The sequence below is a fragment of the Phyllostomus hastatus genome, unplaced genomic scaffold (assembly GCF_019186645.2).
Source record: "Phyllostomus hastatus isolate PE091 unplaced genomic scaffold, TTU_PhHast_1.1 phas_contig_1, whole genome shotgun sequence".
NCBI lineage: Eukaryota > Metazoa > Chordata > Mammalia > Chiroptera > Phyllostomidae > Phyllostomus > Phyllostomus hastatus.
This window is the reverse complement of record NW_025333498.1, coordinates 17,987,620-18,009,137: the sequence shown is the minus strand read 5'-3', so window position 1 is coordinate 18,009,137 and position 21,518 is coordinate 17,987,620. Positions and strand designations below refer to the sequence as shown.

Sequence of the window (21,518 nt, the reverse complement as noted above, 5' to 3'; positions counted from 1 at the left end):
AGGCCAGAGTATGAGACACAGGTGGGATAGTATGGGAAACGATTTTAATGTATAGCCAGGGACTATCAGGTGATGCTTTCACTTCTTTTTTACTGACTCTTTTTTTTTAACAACATGCAATGCAAAGGAAAATTATCAAAATAGGTGATTCCAGGGAAGAAAGGGGTGAGAGGGAGGAGATGGACCATCCAAGTGGAAACATTTCAATGAATACGGTGTTGTTGAAAGGTCTTGACAGAACCCAGCAATCCAAGATAAGCGTAATGAGTAGCTGGAGAGAATAAAGCCGTGTCTTATATGCATATATTATGCAATGCCAACTCTTCTCTTTTCCCACAGATCTTGACGCAGCTCAAGCTAATAAGAACCATCAGGATGTCCGGAGTTATGTACGGCAATTAAATGTGATTGACAACCAGAGAACTTTATCCCAGTTGTCACACCGATTAGAGCCTCGTCGGCCATAGACATTTCAAGTGTCCAGAACAATGGTTTGCCTTCAGCCCGCGGTCTTTCAGAAATGGCATTTATGCTACCACTGACTGTATTGTCACGAGAGAATTCTACACAACAAGCAAAAACACACCCTGAGACATTTCGGGGCTGCATTCAGCTTACCAGCATCACGACAAGAGAAGAAATTCCTTGGTTTGCATAAAGCTTGCACCCCCTAGCTTAGGAACCCCCCCATTTGCAGTCACATGGTTTCATTTCTGACTGTGCCGTCTTCTTTGCCAAAACATAAAATAAGACCCATGTGAAGAGTTTGGTAGAAATACTGTTGTCAAGAGAAATATCAACTCCTTGACATTTTTTTCTAAGAACGCTTACAGGGTGAGATGTGCTACATACAAGAGATTTATTTGAATACATCAGTGGTCATATAGTTCCATAATTTTTAACTTAACATCTTGATTTGGAGCATGAGGTGTTAGAAGGTGTCGAGGAGTCAGTATAAATCCACATCAAGGTTGTATTCTTCCATCTTTAGAGTCTCAGCTCTGAGGAATTGAACCTGACCTTATTACTATGAGACGTTATGGCTATTTATGTAATTTAGGGAGGACCAGTCTATAATTTCTGAATGATATATAGAATAATATTTATGTTTACAATGTAACTTTTTTAAACTCACAAATCAGGATTACATGCATAAGAATTCCACTAAGAAACTCCAAGGTTCTTAAAATTGCCAGCATTAAGATAAAAAAAAAATTTCAGAAGAGCACAATATGCATAGAACATTTTTCAAAATTAAATATTTTCCTGGGCATTAAACACCTTTACTCTTGGCTAATTATTGTTACTGATTAAAAAAATATTTTCTGGACTTAAATGTTATTACAAATATCTTAATTTTCAGCAATCATTTTGCACTTTCAAATAGATTGTAAATAGTTCATTCAATCAATGGTATAGAGTTATTTATTTGCTACATAATAGCTACTGTGCCAAATAATTACTTTTTATTTATTTGATTTAGTATGTGATTTGGGGTACACTTTTCCTGGTTTCACAGTTAGGCTGCATTTAGTGTGTAGGAATTGTATGTATGTATATCTCCTGTAAATAACAGCTAGTATCTTCATTAAATACAAATGTTGACAAGAAGTGGTTGTGTTCTTCAATTCCTCAAATATGGGAGAGAGTACTATTTGGTATCGTGGGGTCCTGGATTTTTAAAATTCAAATAAAATTCACATATTATAAAAGTCACCTTTTTAAGGGGTACAGTTTGGTGGGCTTTGGTATATTCACACGGTTGTACAACCATCATTACATTATAATTCCAGAACATTCTCCTCATTCCTAAAAGAAATCTCACACCCATTAGTGGTCATTCCACATGCTTTTCCCCTCCCAGTCCCTGGAAACTACTAATCTGGACATTGTTTTAAATAAATGGAATCATAGGTGTGGGCTTTTGTATCTGATTTCTTTCACTTAGCACATTCTTTCAAGTTCACACATTTTAGTGCATGTATAAGTACTTCATTACTTTTTATAGCTGAATAATAACATTCCTTGCATGGGTATACCACATGCTGATTGTCCGTTCACTGGTTGGACACTTAGGCTGTTTCTGCTGTTCAGCTATTAGGAGATTGCTGGTAGAAACGGGCACTGGGTGTTAAGGCAGCCTGGTGAGGGGCCTCATAGGATTTCTCAGTGATTTAAGCACTTAGTAAATATTTGATGAAGAGATTTCTAAAATTCTTTAAATTCCAGGCATCTCTATTGTTTCATGTCAGCATTTGCCACAGTATGTTCCAAGCTATACTAATCTCACAAATTCACATGCTCTTTATCCAAAAGCAGACACTCAACTGCAAAGCACAAACCCTAACCCAAATGGTATCTTCAGATAAACCCAGGAACCACTGTGTCACTGCCCCATTCTCAGAAATAATTCTCACCATCCATGGGTGTGCTAAAGGCTCCGAGAAGTCCTGCTGCGGTCCTTGTTCCCACCCCACAGCCAAGCCCGCTTGGAGAAATGCTAGAGCAGGCAAGCGCCTTTCTGCGTCAGTCGCACAGCAGCCCCAGGGAGGTCTTCAGGAGCAGAGATTCTGTTTCATGCAGCATTCTGCCTCCTGCCCCAAGGACAGCACAATGCTTGGAATTTACTAGAGAAAATAACGAAAGTCTCTGAATAGGTTTTCTTGAAGTCATTATTGTTCAGCATGTCGCTGTCTCATAGACCTCAATACCAGCTGTAAGGTTTTCACTTACCTGTTTTTCCTTCTCTAGATCATCTTTAAAGATGACAAATAGTACCAAAAGCCTAGCCCTTGGGCATCCTTGCTCTTGTTTTGCTCTCCTTTACTCCTACCTTACTTAAAGCTGGCACCCTGTGTCTGTCAGCGCCTTTCCCCCAGTTCCATGACCCCTTGTGTGTGACCTTTTAATTTGGTTTCCACATTATTCAAAATGAATACATATTCTCCCATGTATATTCTCCTTGGTCTTCCAAGTGAGAATAACTGTTGCTGCACTTGATAAAGATAAGAGATTTTTAATTATGTCTGTCTTCCTTGAAAATGCACTAAACTCTATTATTCAAGGTAGCAGTGGCTAAGTGAAAGAATCCACACTCTAAAAACGGCAAAGAGTAGCCAAGCAACCCGTCCTGAAGCAGGAGCCGCAGTTAATATTTCCAAACTTGCAAACAAGCCAAAAGAAAATGAGTTGCCTACAGGGTCACAAGAAGGATAATGAGGTTTGCAGGAGACATGAAAAAGAAGAAAGAATGTTTTTACCAAAAGCTCCTGTAAAAAATTATACATTTAAGTGTTTAACATAACTGCTTAGCAAGGTCACTGGCACAGTGTACAGTAGCCAAGCTTTTTCAGCAATTTTTGAATACCATGCAGGTTAAATAGATTTCTTCTTGAATTCAATGGCATTTTCTGTGAAATATGAAAGCAGATCAATGACTACCAGTGTGAGAAAATTAAAAGAAGTGTCATTCTGGTTTAAAATTATGCTTATAATTTTTTTAAATCAGCATAGAATGTGTAGTGTGGTAAAAATGAACTTCTACCTTGAATATCTTTTTTTTTCTTACTGTCAGTCTAAAATGTATTACATCTTTTGTTTCAGAATAATCTTAATTTTCTCTATTTGTCCTACACGGAGAAGAGTGTGATGAGTCGGTCACAGCATCCCTGCCTTATTTTTTTTAAGATTTCATTTATCTATTTTTAGACAGAGGGGAAGGGTGAGAGAAAGAGAAGGAGAGAAAAATCGTGTGTGGGTACCTCTCACACACCCCCTACTGAGGATCTGGCCTACAACCCAGGCATGTGCCCTGACTGGGAATCAAACCAGTGACCATTTGGGTCATAGGTCACGCTCAATCCACTGAGCCACACCAGCCAGGGCAGTATCTCTGTGTTATAAGCTGGAGAAGAACCTTTAACTTAACTATTATTTGTCATCTTTCAATTCTTTCCTTCATAAATTCATTTGTTCATTCTTTCATTAGCAAATAATGGTCGAGGAGCTTGCTGAATGCCAGGCCCTCTATGAGCTCAGGATTCAATGATGAGGAAAATTAGAGGGTCCCTGTTCTCCTGGAGCTTATCATCCCATGAGAGAGACAGAAGATTAATCCAATAATCACACTCAAAATAAATATGAAAACATTTCCAAGGGAGGATATGTTGTTGGAAGAGTATGTACCAAGAGGATTTAACCTGATCTAAGTGAGGAACTGTTTCCTGCAAAATGACAGTTGACCTGAACTCGGAAGGATGGAAATGCTAAGTTAGCAGGGAGGAGAATGTGTTCTAAGCAGCAAATAACCTTGATGCTGTGAAGGATGGGAGCTCACTGTGGCAGAGCAGAGAGGCCTGGACAAGCATGCTCCAAGATGTGCTGGGGACCTAAGACTAGCTCAGAGCCCTGGAGGTCTTGCAGGCCTTTTGACGGACCTTCGTCTTTTACCCAGGAGCAGTGGGAAGCCATTGAAGTGCTTGAGGCCAGGTATTGCATTTCTAATGGTAGCCCTTGGAGGGTAAGATCATCACTTTGTTTTTGTTTTGTGTTCCTGGGTTTTTTTTTAATGGTGCATTTTTTAAAATTTTATTTTTAATTATAGTTGACACACAATATTATGTTGGTTTCAGGTGTACACCCTAGTGATTCATTTTATATACCTTAGAAAACGAGCACCACAGTAAGTCTAGTAACCATCTGTCACCCAACGTGGTCGATACGATACTCCCTCTGCTGTGCACTGCGTCTCCGTGAGGCCGTCGCTCCATGATACCACACAGCAGATGACACATGACGTCATCCCTGAGTCCTTAATTACTTTATTATGCAGGCTCAGAGGTCAGACAGAGAAAATTGTGGATGATGTTAAAAGGCATGTGTAATGAAAATATTAAAAGTGGTGGACACAGCTACCCACACAGAGCCACGCCCTGCTCCTCCTCCCCACTTAGTCAGTGCTGGGCCACTCGCTAATGTTTTGTTGTGCAAAAATGTACCTGCCATAGAATTTACCATTTTAACCATGTTTTGTGCAGCCCAGGGGCATAGAGTACAATCACATTGTTGTGTGACCACCACCGCCCATCTCCGGAACATTTCATCCTCCCAAACCAAAACGACTCGTTACACAACGGCTCTCACTTCTGCCTGCCGCAGCCCCGGGAACCGCAGCTCCACTTTCTGTTTCTAGAAGTTGGAGTTTGCTGCATATAAGTGGAACCACACAATATTTGTCCCTTTGTTTCACTTGACATTTTCAAGGTTTACCCATGTTGTAGCATGTGTCAGAATTTTCTTCCTTTTTAAGGCTGAAAATACATACCACATTTTGTTTATCCATTCATCCATCATTGAATTTGTTTCTGCCTTTGGCATTGTGAATAACAGCGCTATGAGCATGGGTGTGCAAGTACCTGTGCAGGTCCCAGCTTTCAATTGTTTGGCTATGTACCTAGAAAGAGAATTGCTGGATTTTATGGTAATTCTATGTCTAATTTCTCGAGGAGCTGCCAGACTGTCTTCCACAGTTGCTGTACCATTTTATAGGCTACATGTAACACAGCCCACGCTTACCTCTGTCATCTCCTTGGAGACTGAGGGTGCCAATGTATGGCACAGCTGCTGCGAAAAGTAACTGCTGGGGGACCCGGGCTCCGTGCATGGATGTCCAGGCATGGAGCGGAAAGTCTGCATTTGCCTCTGCGCCCTCCTTTAAGCCTTGATGGCTTACAAAGCAGTCACAGCCCTAGAACCTTGATGTGTCCTTGCTGCTCTGTTGGTTACTGTGTCAAACTACTGTTGCCTGACACTTAAGGATGGGGGAGCTGGAGGAAATGTTACTAATCCCAAGAGAACAATGGCCTGGGGACAGGAAAGTCCCTGCCTGGGTTGCCTATGCTCATCTGGTAGCCAGGGACTGTCAAGGATGATGCAACAGGAAGCCAGGATCTTTGTTCTCGGGCAATTTAAATCTGGAAAGGTTGGGGCCAAAGCTGTGCTATAAATAGAAGTGAGCACAAGGCACTGTGAGCTCCTGGGTGCAGACATGGGAGCAACCCCAGACTTGAGGAATAAAGAGAGGCTTGGGCCAGGACACGTGGGAGCTGCCCGATTCCGCAATAGTTCTTTTCCCTCAGTGCCGGCCTGAAGGGTTCAGACTCTTCCTAGGCTAGGAAATTCGAGAGGAGTGGACCAAGAGAATAACTGAAGAAAAAGTTGGCATAAAAGTCTTCAGAGCAGGTTTTTGCAGCCCCTGTGAATAAAAGTGGATTAGAAGATCCTCATGAGGTCCCCACCACTTCACTAGAGGCAGGTGACAAGAGTCTCTAGTGTGAAACAACAGGGACCCAGCAGAAACGGAGGAGAATTGATGGTTCCAGTACGAATCCTAACATGTGAGTGCAGAGGAAGAGGTTGACTCTCCCCAGTAAGGAAGGCCTCAAGGCGAGGAGTCACAGCAGTGCGGAGGGGTAGACCTGCGCTGCACCGGCCATGCTGCAGCAGCTTGAGAAGGATGAAGAAACAGACAGTGGCATAAACCACACTAGTAAGTGTATCAGTGGCTGTGTGTACTAGACAGGGTCCTCTAGACAAGCAGCACTAATACAGCGTCCAGTACAAATAAGCCCCTTTTTATTACATAAAAATATTTAATTACAAAATCATAAGCATGTAATTCTGTAACAATAATATCACAGCCAAGCACACCATATGACATTTTAGGTGAAATGTTCAAACTGCTGTCCGTCTGGTGGGAGACATTCACGTACCCCAGCAACCACACTCAATGGCGGTACTTCTGCCAGATCCTGTATGTATATATATTAATTCAGAGGCTGAAAAGCCCCAAATCTGCAGTGTAGGCCAGCAGGTGAGAGACACAGGAGAAGTGATGGTGCAGAGAAAACCCAAATCAGTCTGCTGAAGAAACACCTTCTGCTTGAGGAAGGCGGTCTTCAACTGCTTTGATGAGGCCCACCCAACTATGGAGGGCAATCTGCTCTCTCAAAGATCACCAGTTTAAATGGTAATCCTATCCCAAAACATCCTCTAACACAGAAAATTAACCATGATGCTGTGCAGCAAACCACCCCAAGATTAGTACCTTAAAACAAAAAAGATGACTCCGTGGGCCAGCTGGGCAGTGCTGCCAACCTAGGCCAGGCTCGGCGGGCAGTACGCTGGGCTCCACCATGTGTCTGCCCTCAGTGCCACATCGTCACTCTCCTCCAGCTACCTGCCTTAGGGTCGTTCCCTTGTGGGCTGTGAAGGTTTCCCAGGGAGTAAGTGGATAAGCAAGAGCTCCTGAGGCCCGGGCTCAGCACAGGTGCACCATCACCTCTGCAGCACTGTGCTGGCCCAAGCTGGTCAAGAGGCCAGCCAAGATTCAAAGGGTGGAGAAATAACTGTCTCTTCACATGCAGAGTAGATCACATGGCCAAGATTGTGGATACAGGGAAGGAAGTTACTGCCACTTTTGCAAATAGTCTACTAGAGGGGCGGCAGCACAAAATGTGAGGGGCTGGAAGGTACACTGCTCTTGTGGCAGGGGGCATTGGTGAGGCCCTGGGGTTCCTGCATGTTTAAAGTGCTTTGCCAAGGTGAATCTTGTTGCCTTTGAGGAAGTAACATGGAATAGTAGAAACATAATGAGCTTTAAAATCAGAAATATCTGGGGACGACTTGATCAGAGCCACCTCCAGCATGTATGGCACCTTCCTGTGTATTAGGAAAAAGCAACCCTTCTCTCCAGCCAGCACTGCCTCACCGAAGAGCTCCCGCCCAGCCAGGCTTCCCTGTGCGTGTGCCAGGTGGTACACAGCCTGCACCAGTGAGTGCGGTAGCCCTTAGCCGTGAACACTGGTCAATGTATTTCCCCTCTGAGCTTCCAATTCCCCTTCTGCTGCTGGGAGTCACAACACCTCCCTCCCCAGTGCAGTGTGAGGATTCAGTGAGTTAAGGTATATAAACGCCCAGCGTACTGAGTGCTGGGTGATCAAGAAATATTAGTATCTGCTAGGAGAGGCCACATTAAAGAGTACTTTAGAACATTCAAGGATGCCTGAGAGTCTCCTGCCAAACCAACTATGAAAGGATGGAGAAGGAAAGAAACTCCCACGGTGGCTTTGAGTCATTGAAATTGATTCGGGACGAAGGAGCAGTTCAAGAGGCCTGTCCTTAACCTCATCCTTCGCACCCCGAACTTACACCGATTTTGAAAAGTTGCTGCTGCAGTAATTAAAACAGGATGCTATGATCTTGTTTACGCCCAACTTAGAAGCTATTTACAGTGATAGAACACATTTCACATTACTGAATGAAAAAGGGGAGGAGTGAAAGAAAATTGAATAAAAGACTCATGCTTCTTACCAACAAATAAAATGTTCATATATGACAGAGTAGATCAGAAATTAAACCAGAGATTAACATAAGTCATACATCCATGGATCGCACTAGAAGTTATATTTTTCACTTAAACTGGGTGTTCATTTACATGTTCAGTCCATATAGCCTAGAAACAGTTGTGCACTGTTATGAGATCCCTCCTAAGAAAGTAGCTCTTCATTACTAGTTCTAATATCCTCTCACCTGATGCTCCCGGACCCTTATAAAATCCATTTATATTTATGACCAGAAATTAAATTAAAGGTATGAGTCAAAGTGTACATTAAATTAGGGATTATTGCCTGTGGCACTCTATGTGGGCCAGACAATACAGGCCATTTTAATTAAGAATTCACTTTCAATAACAATGCAAGCAAACGAATAACATTCAGTCAACACTGAATCAGTTGCAGGTGGAGAGGATTATGAGACTAAGTGAGATAAGCCGTTGTGCTCTGAGCTTAGTGTGCAGAGTTCGCTGATGCATTAGAGAAAAAACATTTATGGAGCAACTGAATAAAGTCGTACTACAGGGCATGGGAATCTTTTGAGCACAGATGATGGCTAGGGAGAAAAAGGAAACATGTTCTACTATTTAAAATTGGAAGGAAAGCAAGGTCACTAAAGAATACAGTGTTTTAAATACAAAGGTTTATGAATGTTGACTTTGGAAGATAACTTTCTGGGATATATTGATTGAGCCAATCATCAATGCTTTTCGCCCATCAGTTCACCTGCTATTTCTGAACACCTGTACATATACACAGTATTTATTCTATTTTTAAAGTATTTTTATTGATTATGCTATTACAGTTTTCCCAATTTTTCCCCTTGACCCCTCTCCACCCTGATCCCTCCAACCCTCCAGCATTCTCCTCCCCTAAGTTCATCTCCATGGGTTGTTCACATCTTTCCCCATCTATTTTATGCCTACTAATTATGCTTCTTCTTCCCTGTACCTTTTCCCCCCACTCCTCCCTTCCCCCTCCCCACTGAAAACCCTCTATGTGATGTCCATTTCTCTGATTCTGTTCCTGTTCTGGTTGTTTGCTTGGTTTTTGTTTTCGTTGTTTTTCTTTTCTTTTAGGTTCATTTGTTAATAGTTGTGAGTTTGTTGTCATTTTATTGTTCATATTTTTATCTTCTTTTTCTTAAATAAGTCCCTTTAATGTTTCATATAATAAGGACTTGGTGATGATGAACTCCTTTAACTTGACCTTGTCTGGGAAGCACTGTATCTGCCCTTCCATTCTAAATGAAAGCTTTGCTGGATAGAGTCATCTTGGATGGAGGTCCTTGCCTTTCATGACTTGGAATACTTCTTTCCACCCCCTTCTGGAATGCCTGCAAGGTTTCTTTTGAGAAATCAGCTGATAGCCTTATGGGAACTCCTTTGTAGGTAATTGTCTTCTTTTCTTCTGCTGCTTTTAGGATTCTCTCCTTATCTTTCATCTTGGGTAACTTAATAATGATGTGCCTTGGTGTGTTCCTCTTTGGGTCCAACTTCTTTGGGATTCTGGGCTTCCTGCACTTCCTGGAAGTCTATTCCTTTGCCAGATTGGGGAAGTTTTCCTTCACTGTTTGTTCAAATAAGTTTTCAATTTCTTGCTGTTGTTCTTCTCCTTCTGGCACCCCTATAATTTGGATATTGGGACGTTTCAGGTTGTCCCAGAGAATCTTCAGCTTCTCTCCATTTTTTTTGGATTCTTGTTTCTTCATTCTGATTCAGTTGAATGTTTATTTCGTCCTTTTGTTCCAAATTGTTGCTTTGAATCCTGGTTTCCTTCTTGTCACTCTTGGTTCCCTGAATATTTTGCTTTATTTCATTTTGGGTATCTTTCATTTGTTTTAATTTTTTTGACCAAGCTCAATCAGTTCTGTGAGCATTTTGATTACTAGGGCTTTAAATTCTCCATCAGATAGGTTGGCAATCTCCTCATCAGGCTGTGTTCTTTCATTTGGGCCATATTTCTTTATCTTGGCACAGACCTGCTAAGTTGGGGCCTTAGGTATTCACTCGGGCAGGGCAACCCTCTTTGCTACGCTGCTGCCTGCAGAGGAGGGGCCAGAGAGGGAACAGTGTGGCTCCCCTACTCATCTCTAGCACACTTTCCAACAGACTCTCGTGTCAGACTTGAAGTATCTCCCACCACAGTAGCCCCAGCCATAGCCCAGAGTCAGCTCTGAGTCTCGGTTTTCCCCCTAAGTCAGTCCCTCCTGGCACCTCTGCCCAGCTCGGCAGTCAGCCCCGCCCCCAGCCATCCTGCCCGGTTTTTCTGAGTTGACCCACCAGGTCCACCTTACCGGTCTGCTTATTCTGATTGATTTTTCTTTAATTCCTTGGTTGTTGGAGTTCCATGCAGTTTGACTTCCTGGCATTTTTGGTTGCTTATTGATTTTAGATTGGTCGTTATCCTCCTTTTGGTTGTGCAGGGAAGCAAAGGGTTTCTACCTACGCCTCCGCCTTGGCCAGAACCAATATTTATTCTAAATACCCAGGGGATGAATGGTCTTGCTATTTATTGATGAGAAAACAACTAGAACATTCTGTTGCTCAGGGTCACATCCTTGGACTGTGGCAGCGTTGGGCTTCCAAACCAAGTGTATCTATTTCCAAAGCACATGCTGTTAAGTACGTGCCTCCACGTACTCCACGTACATGAGGCTCCACTGGCTACCTCTCTTTTTGCCCCCAAGAGCGCTGAGTATTCAGGCTTTTGATGCCACAAGCTAAAAATAACAGAAAGAAGTTCAGGAACCAAACACTAGATTAATTTTGCAAAAATATTCTAAGTGAAGTTTAGAAAAGAGATTTGGGGTTATTTTCCATAAAGTTTTATTTTTAAAAGTGTATGTGTGCATTTGTGTGTGTCCCTTCATAGATTTCCCATGTATCATTTATATGCCATGGGAAGTCTTCATTTTTACAAGATATAACATCTTCTGCATTCATCATAAAGAAAGCACTCAAATTCAGGAAGAGGTTTCTGTTGTGTTTAAAATGCTTTATCTCTAAAGCTGAGTGATTGTTTTCATATTATTCTTTATCCTTTATTTCATTTATAATGGACTCCAGTAAAACTGAAGCATTATTGAACTATGCAGATTTACTGAATATTTTGTAGAAAAAACAAAGGGGGCCTCATTACAGAACATCACAATACTTCTTTTAAAAATCCTTGTCAGATATACCTTGTCTTCCAAATCTTTCCTCTTTGCTGCCAATCATATGGTCTCCTCTTTCTGTTCCTAATTCTCCCCACCCCCTCCAGTTTACAGATCCTTGGAACTTTCTTACTTACTTATTTGTGCAAATCAGCTTAATTTTTGCATAGCTTTAGCTCCAAACTTGAAAATCTCCACTCTGCCTGAGGTTGAAGATATTGTCTTATTACCAGGGTCATTCCCTTTAGGAGGGTAGTATAAATGGACAAAAAAAAATTGTTAAGACAGAAAGTAGGAAACATGGTCTTATTTAAAACCAAACTGGCTACAGTGCCCTCTGTCTCCTAAGGGTGGGGACATAATTCACATCAGGGAAAGTAAATCTCTCTCTTCTTACTTTTTGTTTCAGAGACTGGTGAGGAAAGAAAGAAGGAAAGACTGACATGCCAGAGCCTCACCCAGTTCTGCTGAGTCTTAGTGCACACTCGGCACGGGGATGCATTCATGGAAACAGGAGTATGACCCAGCCTTCACTTTCCCCCGTGGAGCTAAACTCCCAGAACACACACTGACGTCACTTTTCTTTCTCTTAAGGTCCTCTGAGTCACATTAAGCTTAGGAAATCATTTTTTTCCCTGCTATTTTTGACAAATCCTCAGAGACTGTAGTGATATTTTTAATGCCCTATATAATATCAAAGAATTTCTACCAATTCCCAATTTGTTCCTGATCTTACCTTCTTGATAGCTGGCCTCTGAAGTTGGAGGAAACTTTCATGTAACTCTCCAAAAGGCTACTCTTCCTGGGTACGTTTTTTGGTCACCTCCAGCATTATTTCTCACATTTTTTTTCATTAGCCATGAGGTTATATCTTCCCAAAACCAAAAAGTCCAAGACATGATAGCACCAATAGCACCATACTGGCTGAGTCAACCATGAAAATATGTAGTTAGGGTAAGTGCATCCTAAACCAGACCTGCTGGTCAGCTTGTCTCTCCATCAACTCGAGGTTCCCGGTGAGTCTCCCTATTCAGGGAAGCATCCTATGAACAAACATCTACTTCACAACAACAGAGAAAATCCATGCCAGCCACTCAAAACGGTCAGCATAATTTTTCCTCTTTAAAATATAAACAATAACTAACAATCACCAGAAATTTTTGAGAAAATTAGTAGCGTAAAAGAGAAAAATGAAGGAAAATAAGGAGAAAAACTGACTCCAGAGAAAATAGAACTAATTTAGGTAACTGGATAATAATTATAATAGCAAATATTTAGCATGTGAAACATGACCAGTAATAACAATATGTAGCATTACTAAACACTAACTCTGAGGCATGTTTATTTATTTTTTAAGTATTTTACTTATTTATTTAGGGGAAGGGAGGGAGAAAGAGAGAAAGGGGAACATTGATGCACAAGAGAAACATTGACCGGTTGCCTCTCGTACGCCCCCAGCTGGAGGCCTGGACCACAACCCAGGCCTGTGCCCTGACCTGGAATTGAGCCAGTGACCTTCAGTTTATGGGATCGTGCCCAACCCACTGAACCACGCCAGTCATGGCCATGTATTAATTTATTTAATCCAAACAAAAATTCTATTATAATCCCCATTTTACAGATGCAGAAACCGAGGCTCAGAGGAGCTGAGTAAAGTACCTAAAGTCACACAGCTCACAGGCAGCAGACCTCAGTCCAAGTCATCTGAATCCAAAGCCTGTGTTCTTCGTCCCTGTGCTGTATTGCACTGGAAGACTTCATCTTTGAGTTTTAGACACTTTGAAGTCTTCATAAACATTTGACCCAAAGGACCTATCTCATTTATAAGATCAAGCAAGTTCCATACTGACTTGCCTAAAAGTCTGGGAAAGGGTGGGAGCTTGAATTTGGTTGTCTTCCACATACACGTTGGGGGATAAGACTAGGAAATTAGGCCTAGGGCTTTAAGAACACCTGTGAGCTTCATTCTAAAACAGGATATCAACACTGAAACTTGGTTTAAAACCAGGAAAATCTGAAAGACATCTGTCTAGAGGTAGATCTAATGCAATTTCCTTAGAGGCAGGGGATGTTGGTCATGGATATCCTGCTGAGTTATCTCACACACTGAAACTTGTTAAAGAGGTTTATGAAATTAACTCACATGGCAAAATGATCCAGATAAACTGGTTGTCAGGACAGGCCAAGGCTGGCTAAATGAGATTGACTTTTGATTACTCATCACCTGAAATAACTCAGTGGGATTTTGCAAATCTGACTTATAATTAGTTTGGAGTACCTACCACAAAACTTTGATAAGGTTTGCTTTATGTTAATGAATTGAAACACTACGACAATTACCTAGTTATTTCAACTCTTTTACTTTTTCCTGCTATCTGGTGGTAAGAATAATTTTGATAAAACATTTAAATAATTGAGCACAATATATTCATATGCATATGTGTGGGAGGAGGGGATTACAGTTACAAGCACATGCTAGATAATTATTTCCACTCTCTACTTCACTCTGATAGAACGTTTCTTCCTTTGAAGGTTTTGTTTGCTTGTTTGTTTGTTTGTTTGTTTGTTGTTTGTTGGCAGAAAAGGGTGTTAAGCATTTATTAAATCTTCAGAGACAGAAACTATTCCAAGGTGTGTATTTTACATTTGAACCAATAAACACCAGCAATGAAATAATAGGGGAAATGATAGGAGTGATGATTTCAAGCATAGCTAGTCCCTAAGGAATTTTCGTATTTACCTTATAGAAATAGCTTATAGTTATCCTCATAATCTCCTCGTTTCATTCAGAGATTGCCTGTCAGGTTGTCTTTGTTTTTTTTCTCACTGAGGTCTCCCTAAAATACAGCTGCTTTCCCAAAGCCAAAGTCTTCTCACTGATTCCAGGAGTTCCCTCAGGAACAAGAAACTGCTTCAGGAACCCCTGAAAAACTTAGGGATTTCTTGCACAAAGGATCCCGAGAAATGTTACTTATACTATGTACAAATTTAGAGTGATTCTAATTTTTAAAAGGACACTCTAGAGACTTCTGGGTCTAAAATTCATCATATAAAAACTAGACATTGCTCAGAAATTTGTTAGCTGCAAGTGGCAGAAACCAAAATGAAATTAGTTCAAGAAGAAAAGAAACTGACTAGCAGCTGAGGCTGGCAGGAAGCTGAGCACAGGGTTTCTGGAGTGCTGGTTTGGCTCTTCTTGCCCTATCAGTGTCATGTGAGGTATTGCAGGCCCAGATCAAGAAAGATCCCTGGCTGCCCTGGCTTAACAGTCTAGAGTGAACATCTGTTTCTGCCTGCTCACAACCACTTCCCCCTTTTGGTAACAGAGGCATGATTTTGCTTTATGGAAAGGTTCCTCTCCCATTCACTGTAGTCCTGTGGGACTGTGAACCATGGTGCCCCTTCCCCCCTTGTCTCAGGGGAAGGCTGTGACCAGCAGAGCCAATCACTTGCTCTTTTTCAGAATCTTGAATATTGAGCGGAGTTGAGTGACAGGTGGCAGAATCAGGCTGGAGCTGATTTATCCTGGAGGTTGGGTCCTGACAGCTGAAGAAATCATCTTTTAGCTTTTGCTCTCACATTCCTAAAGCTGCCTTCCCTCACAAGGTCTGGTTGTTAAGCTTTGCCTCAATACTGAGAGCTATCCTACATCTTTTCAAAAAAACTCTTTTTTTCCCTTGCTTAAAGTAGTTAGCATTGGTTTATAATACTGACAATCAAAGAACCTCAATTTATTCCAGCTCCAGGGAACCTCTCATGGAGTCTATATGGAAATCTCAGGGAAGGAGTTTGACCCTATATGTAGCACATTCTTACCCATGGATCAATCACTTACCCATAAAACAATGGGATATTATCACGGTCCATGCCTGGGTCCTGTGCCGGAGGCAAAGGGCTAGGGAAAGTCATCAGATACAAGGAGAAGGGACAGCTTTCTGGACAGAGAACAAATACCTCTCACTATCCCCTTTAATCTACTTTAGTTAAACCTTAAAAACCGGGATAAGATAGCCATGAGTTGAAGATCAGTTTTATCTTGCCAGGAGAGTACAAAATTTCTCTTCTTTCTCTCCCTGTCATTCTCATTTTTTAAAAAATGTTTCCTTCTTCTTCTTCTTTTTTTAATGCACTCCAAAGTTCATAGCAGCACAATTTGCAATAGCCAAGTGCCGGAAGCAACCTAAGTGCCCATCAGTAAATGAGTGGATCAATAAACTATGGTACATTTACACAATGGAATTCTATGCAGCAGAAAGAAAGAAGGAGCTACTACTCTTTGTGACAGCTTGGATGGAACTGGAGAGCATTATGCTAAATGAAATAAGCCAGACAGTGAAAGAAAAATACCATATGATCTCACCTATAAATGGAACCTAATCAACCAAACACACAAGCAAGAAAAATATAACCAGAAACATTGAAATAAAGAACAAACTGACAGTAACCAGAGGGCAGGAGGGAGGAATAATGGGGGAAAGAAAGGGAAGGGTCTTCAAGGAACATGTATAAAAGCTCCATGGACACAGCCAAAGTGGGGAAGGACTGAGGGTGGGATGTGGGGGTGAGTGAGGTGGAGGAAAGTGGTGGGAAAATAGATACAACTGTATTTGAACAACAATTTTTTTTTAAAAAAATGAAGTACTTCTGTATTAGTCAGTTTGGGCTGCCATAACAAAATACCGTAGACTGGGTGCTTAAACCACAGAATACTATTTTCTCCCAGTCCCAGAGCTAGAAGTCTGAGATCAATGTGCTGGTACATTTGGGCTCTGATGAAGGGTCTCTTCCTGGCTGGCAGACTTCTATCTTCTTGCTGTGTCCTCACATGGCCTTTCCTCAGTACACAAGAGTGGAGAGAGAGACAGAGGTAGATTTTCCTCTTCTTTTACTAAAGGCCACCAATACTACAAGAGCAGGACCCCACCCTTATGACCTAATTTAATCTTAAGTACCTGCTAAAAACCCTACCTCCAAATGCAGTCCATTGTGCTTACAGAGTCAATGAATTTTGGGCGAACACAATTCAGTCCACAGCAACTTTCCACCATGTACTGTGTGTATATGTGTCACTCAGATAGTACATTCCTTCCATTGAAATTCTTCTTCTCATGCATCTACAAGTGTCTGATTTTTCACTCCCCATGGGGAGAAAACCTAGTATATCATTACTGAAGACTAAGACCATTTCTAAAGAGAAAGTTAAAAGTGGAGCTAATAGCCCTAGCTGGTGTGGCTCAGTGGATTGAGTGCCAGCCACTGAACCAAAGGGTCGCTGGTTCGATTCCCAGTCAGGGCACATGCCTGGGTTTCTGGACAGGTCCCCAGTGTGGGGCGTGTAACCACACATTGATGTTTCTCTCCCTCTCTTTCTCCCTCCCTTCCCCTCTCTCAAAATAAATAAATAAAATCTTTTTTTTTAAGTGGGGAGGACAATGTAGAGATTTATCATTAAACGTGATTGATAATTAAAGGAATGGAATGTGTCAGGAGGATGAATTCATGAGAGGAGGAACCAGTAAGTGTCCTTCACAAGAATAAATTCTCATAAAATCTCCAAAAATTTACGTAAGACCAGTTGTTCTGGATGAAAAATTAATTTAATAGATAACCCAATTGTTGTTTCTGGCCTAAGACTTCAGTTCAGTTCTTTAAGACTTCAAAAATAAGAAAAAAGAATGAAAAAGAGTTTCCCATACTAAAACAAGTTTTACTGTGTTTTTTTTTAATATGTTTTATCTTTTTTTAACTCAGAGGTCTACTGTGGAGTTATTTATGAACCTATATAAAATTGCATGTTGTTTAGCTAGAGGAGTCTAAAATGCAGATATTTTCTCTTCAAATCTTAGATTTTGTACTCAATTGCATTGAAAGCCAATTATGAAAAGATAGCATATCTTTGCTATAAAAATGGACATTTATTGAAAGTTCAACATAGAAAATCTTCCAGAAATAAAGTTTTATTTCTCAATAAAAACAATATCTTGTCTATTCCCTTACTATGTGTCAATAAAAACAATACCTCTTATTTGCTTTTCCATCACTTATGAACACTTTTTAACACTTCATAAATTATCTCATTTGAATTTGACAACAACTGGCTGAGATAAACAGGTAAGTTATGAGGGGACAACTCATGGGTAGGGAAACTGAGGTTTAGAGGTTAAATAAAATTTTCACAGTGGAAAAGAAAAGATTACCATGGGCTTATATTCAGTTAACACTGGGGGAGAAGAAAGAGAGAGAGGTATTGGTGGTGAGGGGAAAAAGAAGTAGTTCCTGGAAATGTTATGTAGAAACATGAAGACTAACCTCACGCATAATGATTTAAAATTGCAATATGTGAATATATGTTCTGAAGTACGTGGCATGTAGGAAGGCTTATCTCACTGAAAAAAAAACCAAACCAAAAACTGGCACTATAGAGGCCTAATAAGGAAAGTGATGTGGGACCTAAAGTGAGGCAAAGGCTCAATGGGTCTCATTTCTGATTTGCAGGTGGCGTGTATAAATCTACCATAAAAATGAAGTCACCCCAGATTTTCTGGGGGTCATGGCAGCAGGGAACAGGTTTATTAGAAAAGGAAATGCACACATACCCCTAATATATATTTTATATTAATAAATTTATATTTACAATATACTTATTTAATATATCAATATAATACATATAATATTTACAGGCTTTTAAAAAGATCTAAAATCTAGCCCTGGCTGGTGTGGCTCAGTGGATTGAATGCCTGCAAACCGGAAAGTTGCTGATTTGATTCCCAGTCCCACATGCCTGGGTTGCGGGTCAGGCCCCCAGTAGGGGGTGTGCAAGAGGCAACTGATGGATGTATCTCCCATACACTGATGTTTCTCCCCCCTCTGTCTCCCTTCCTCCCCTTTGCTCTAAAAATACATAAATAAAACCTTTAAAAGGAAAAAATTTCTTTTAAAAAAGATCTAAAATCTATTTCTGTTTAAAACAATGAGACCATGCATAGGAAAATGAAATATGATTATGAAATAATTTTTAATGTAGAATATTTCTTATATCAGTGGAAGAATATCCACTGAGAAAAAAGACTTAATTTCCTTTTATAAATAGCTAGGGATTAGAATACAATAGTTCTAACTCTGCTATTGCTGTGCATTTAAAGATGATGACTATATTGACAAAGAGGGAAGAGAGAATCAATAGATTATTGCTTCAATGAAGCTCACAACAGTGCTGATTAGAGAACACAAATGAATTGCATAATAGTAAGATAACTATAAACGAGTATGGATTTAAGCCGGTGTTAAGACCATTCTTAACTACACTGTATCTTTAGAAAACAGGCATTGACATTACAACAGCAAATTAAATCTATTCGACCACAAAATTTAATACATAAGAAATAGCATTTATTAATGATCTGGAAGAGAGAGTAAATAGCATGTTAATGAAATTTGCAGATGATACTAAATTGGAAGGTGTTACAAACAACAATGCAGACAGGGGCCTAATACAAATGGACCTTAAAAAATTAGGTAAAAGTCAATGGTGGCAAAAAAAAAAGCAGCAAATAGAACTTATAAAAATATTCATTGGAAAAGTCAACTTGAGAAAAAATAATACAAAAGAAGTGTGACTGAAAAGATGACTCTGGAATCTGATTGGGATCTTCTGATTATAATGGACTAGCTAATCTACTCCTGACAGGGCCTGGGCCAGCTGCTGGCCAGTAGCCATTCCTTTACTCCTCCAGCCCCTCTCTAGGCAGATCAGAACTGTACTTAGCCATGGACTTTTTGGAGGCAAGCAAAATGAAGAAACCATAGAAATCAAGCATGTCTGTTAATAGAGCAAAACAAAACAGAAGACCATACTGAAGAGAAAGGAATGACCAGTGAAGACACACAACTGTGTGTTGGTGCTATCTGTCTAATGGAGTATGGGTAATGAAGGGGGCCACGAGTGTAAACCTCTCAGCTCAGCATGTGTCACCTGAGCACTCAGCGAATCCTAGCGACCACCCTCATGTGATGACAATGGTCATTATTATTGTTGCCACTGCTACTACTATTACGACCACCGTGGGGACTGTCACTCCTGGCACTGTTTACTCAGATACTGAAGGGAGTTTTTCCTTGAACTTGTTAAATGTTCTTGGGTCTTTGCTCTTGTTGTTCTTGCTATAATACCTTTCCCTCTTTTTTATCCAGCAAATTCTCTTTGTTCTTCTTGTAGGGACTCCGAGTTTCTTTGACTTGGAAGCCTTCACTGACCTCCCAAAATTGTCAGGCACCCTGGTGTAATCCCCTGCTTTTGCCCTTTAAGAGCGCATCACAGTATAATTCCCTGTGTCTTTTCTGGCTTTTCCACTGCACTCTGAAAACTCTGTGGCAGTAGGGACTACGCCCGAGTCTCTGTTATAATCACAAAGCTCAGCACAGTGCCTGCCAGTCAGTAAATGTTTGTTCTATACATTTTGCAAAAGTCCTCCAATTTCTCTTCTTGCCCTACTGCTCCATTCATGCTCTAGACTACCTAAGCAAATTTGATACCCAAAATACTCTTGTGAATCTTGAGTCTTCCAGTTAAATGTGAAAACTAAGCTCAAACAATGACCTGATCTTCATTTGTAATTTTAAGTTAATGGCTACATATCTTAAAGGATGCTTGATTGTGTGCCTGAATTTCCCAGGGATTCAGAGTGTTACAGGAGATAAAGATAAAAGGTGGTAATTCTTAGCTGTGATCCGCACAGACTACTCATCATCTAAGATGGAGAACTGAGATGACTAGCGAAAATGCTCCTGGGTACCAGCTCTCATCATAGCTCTTATCACAGTAAGGGGAGGGAAGGATACGCAAAATGCTTTCTTCCTTTTAAGTTGCCTTTCCTTCTATCCTGAAGAGAATTTATGTCTGCACTTCTCTGATCTGCTGATAGCTGGTGGCAGTTTCAGAATTTCTATTTGAGAGTAGCTTACAGCCCTGACTGGTGTGACTCAGTGGGTTGGGTGCCAGCCAAAAGGTCGCTAGTCAGATCCCCAGTCAGGGCACAAGCGTGGATTGTGGGCCTGGTCCCTGGTTGGGGCGTGTGCGAGAGGCAACCTATGGATGTTTCCCTCACAAATTGATGTTTCTTTCCCTCTCTTTCTCTTTCCCTCCCCTTCTCTCTAAAAATAAATAAATAAACTCTTTAAAAAAGATTGGCTTAGGAACAACAATCTAGTTGAATGAAAGCCTAGGAGACTTTTTCCTTAAGCCAAATTTGCATAGCAAATGCACGGTTTTTAGTGTCATTGCATATTTATTTCGGAGGGTGTTCTTGGGTATAAGTGGGTGCTAAGGACTACCAATCCACCCCACTCCTGAGAGTACAACTATTTTTAGTATAGAGACATTTGAAATTAAAAAATGGGAAGGCTTCATAAGAGAGGTTTGACTAGGTCTCTCTTGCTATTGCTATTTACGTTTGTAAACATATGGGTGAGAATTAACCAATATGCTTCTAAAAAGATTTGAAAGCTTGAAAAAGTGGAGGCAGCCATGGGAATAAGTACTAGACTATAGATACTAGGTCTGGGGATTAAAGAGAGCAGTATAGTCACAAGGAAACCAGCAACTTGAGCAAAGAAGTTATACTTAAGGCAATCAGCTTATCACACAATTATGTATGTATTTCAGCTATGAACACATGCAGTAGAATATAAGAGATGACCTCATGGAGCTTACAACATAACTGAGAATACAAGAGAATGTCTGCCTGATTGTCATTTATTCAGGTTTGTGAGGCTCCTCTTTAGTGTTCACTGTTTCTGCCAATTATAAGGGGGAATAGAGTGAAGGAAAAATGGATGGGAAAGAAGGGGAATGTGTCTAAAAATACTGTCTCTTAAGGTACCTGTTCCAAATTTGAAGTAATACATTGATAGTTTCAAAGCTGGAACCTGTAGCTAATGTTTAAGTGGGCCTTCTTACTTCACAGAGGAGA

The 21,518-nt window shown here is 40.8% G+C and overlaps 1 protein-coding gene across 12 annotated transcripts in view; it reads left to right on the top strand.

Annotated features, from left to right (window-relative positions):
• RAPGEF4 (Rap guanine nucleotide exchange factor 4) overlaps window positions 1-1,611 on the top strand; it is a 277,658-nt gene extending 276,047 nt beyond the window's left edge. For all 12 annotated transcript variants that reach the window (XM_045817903.1, XM_045817825.1, XM_045818158.1 and 9 more), the window contains one exon: window positions 340-1,611. In XM_045817903.1, coding sequence (XP_045673859.1) covers window positions 340-467 — 128 coding nt within the window. In that variant the 3' untranslated portion in view covers window positions 468-1,611. The remainder of the gene's footprint in view (window positions 1-339) is intronic.
• The last annotated feature ends 19,907 nt before the right edge of the window (window positions 1,612-21,518 follow it).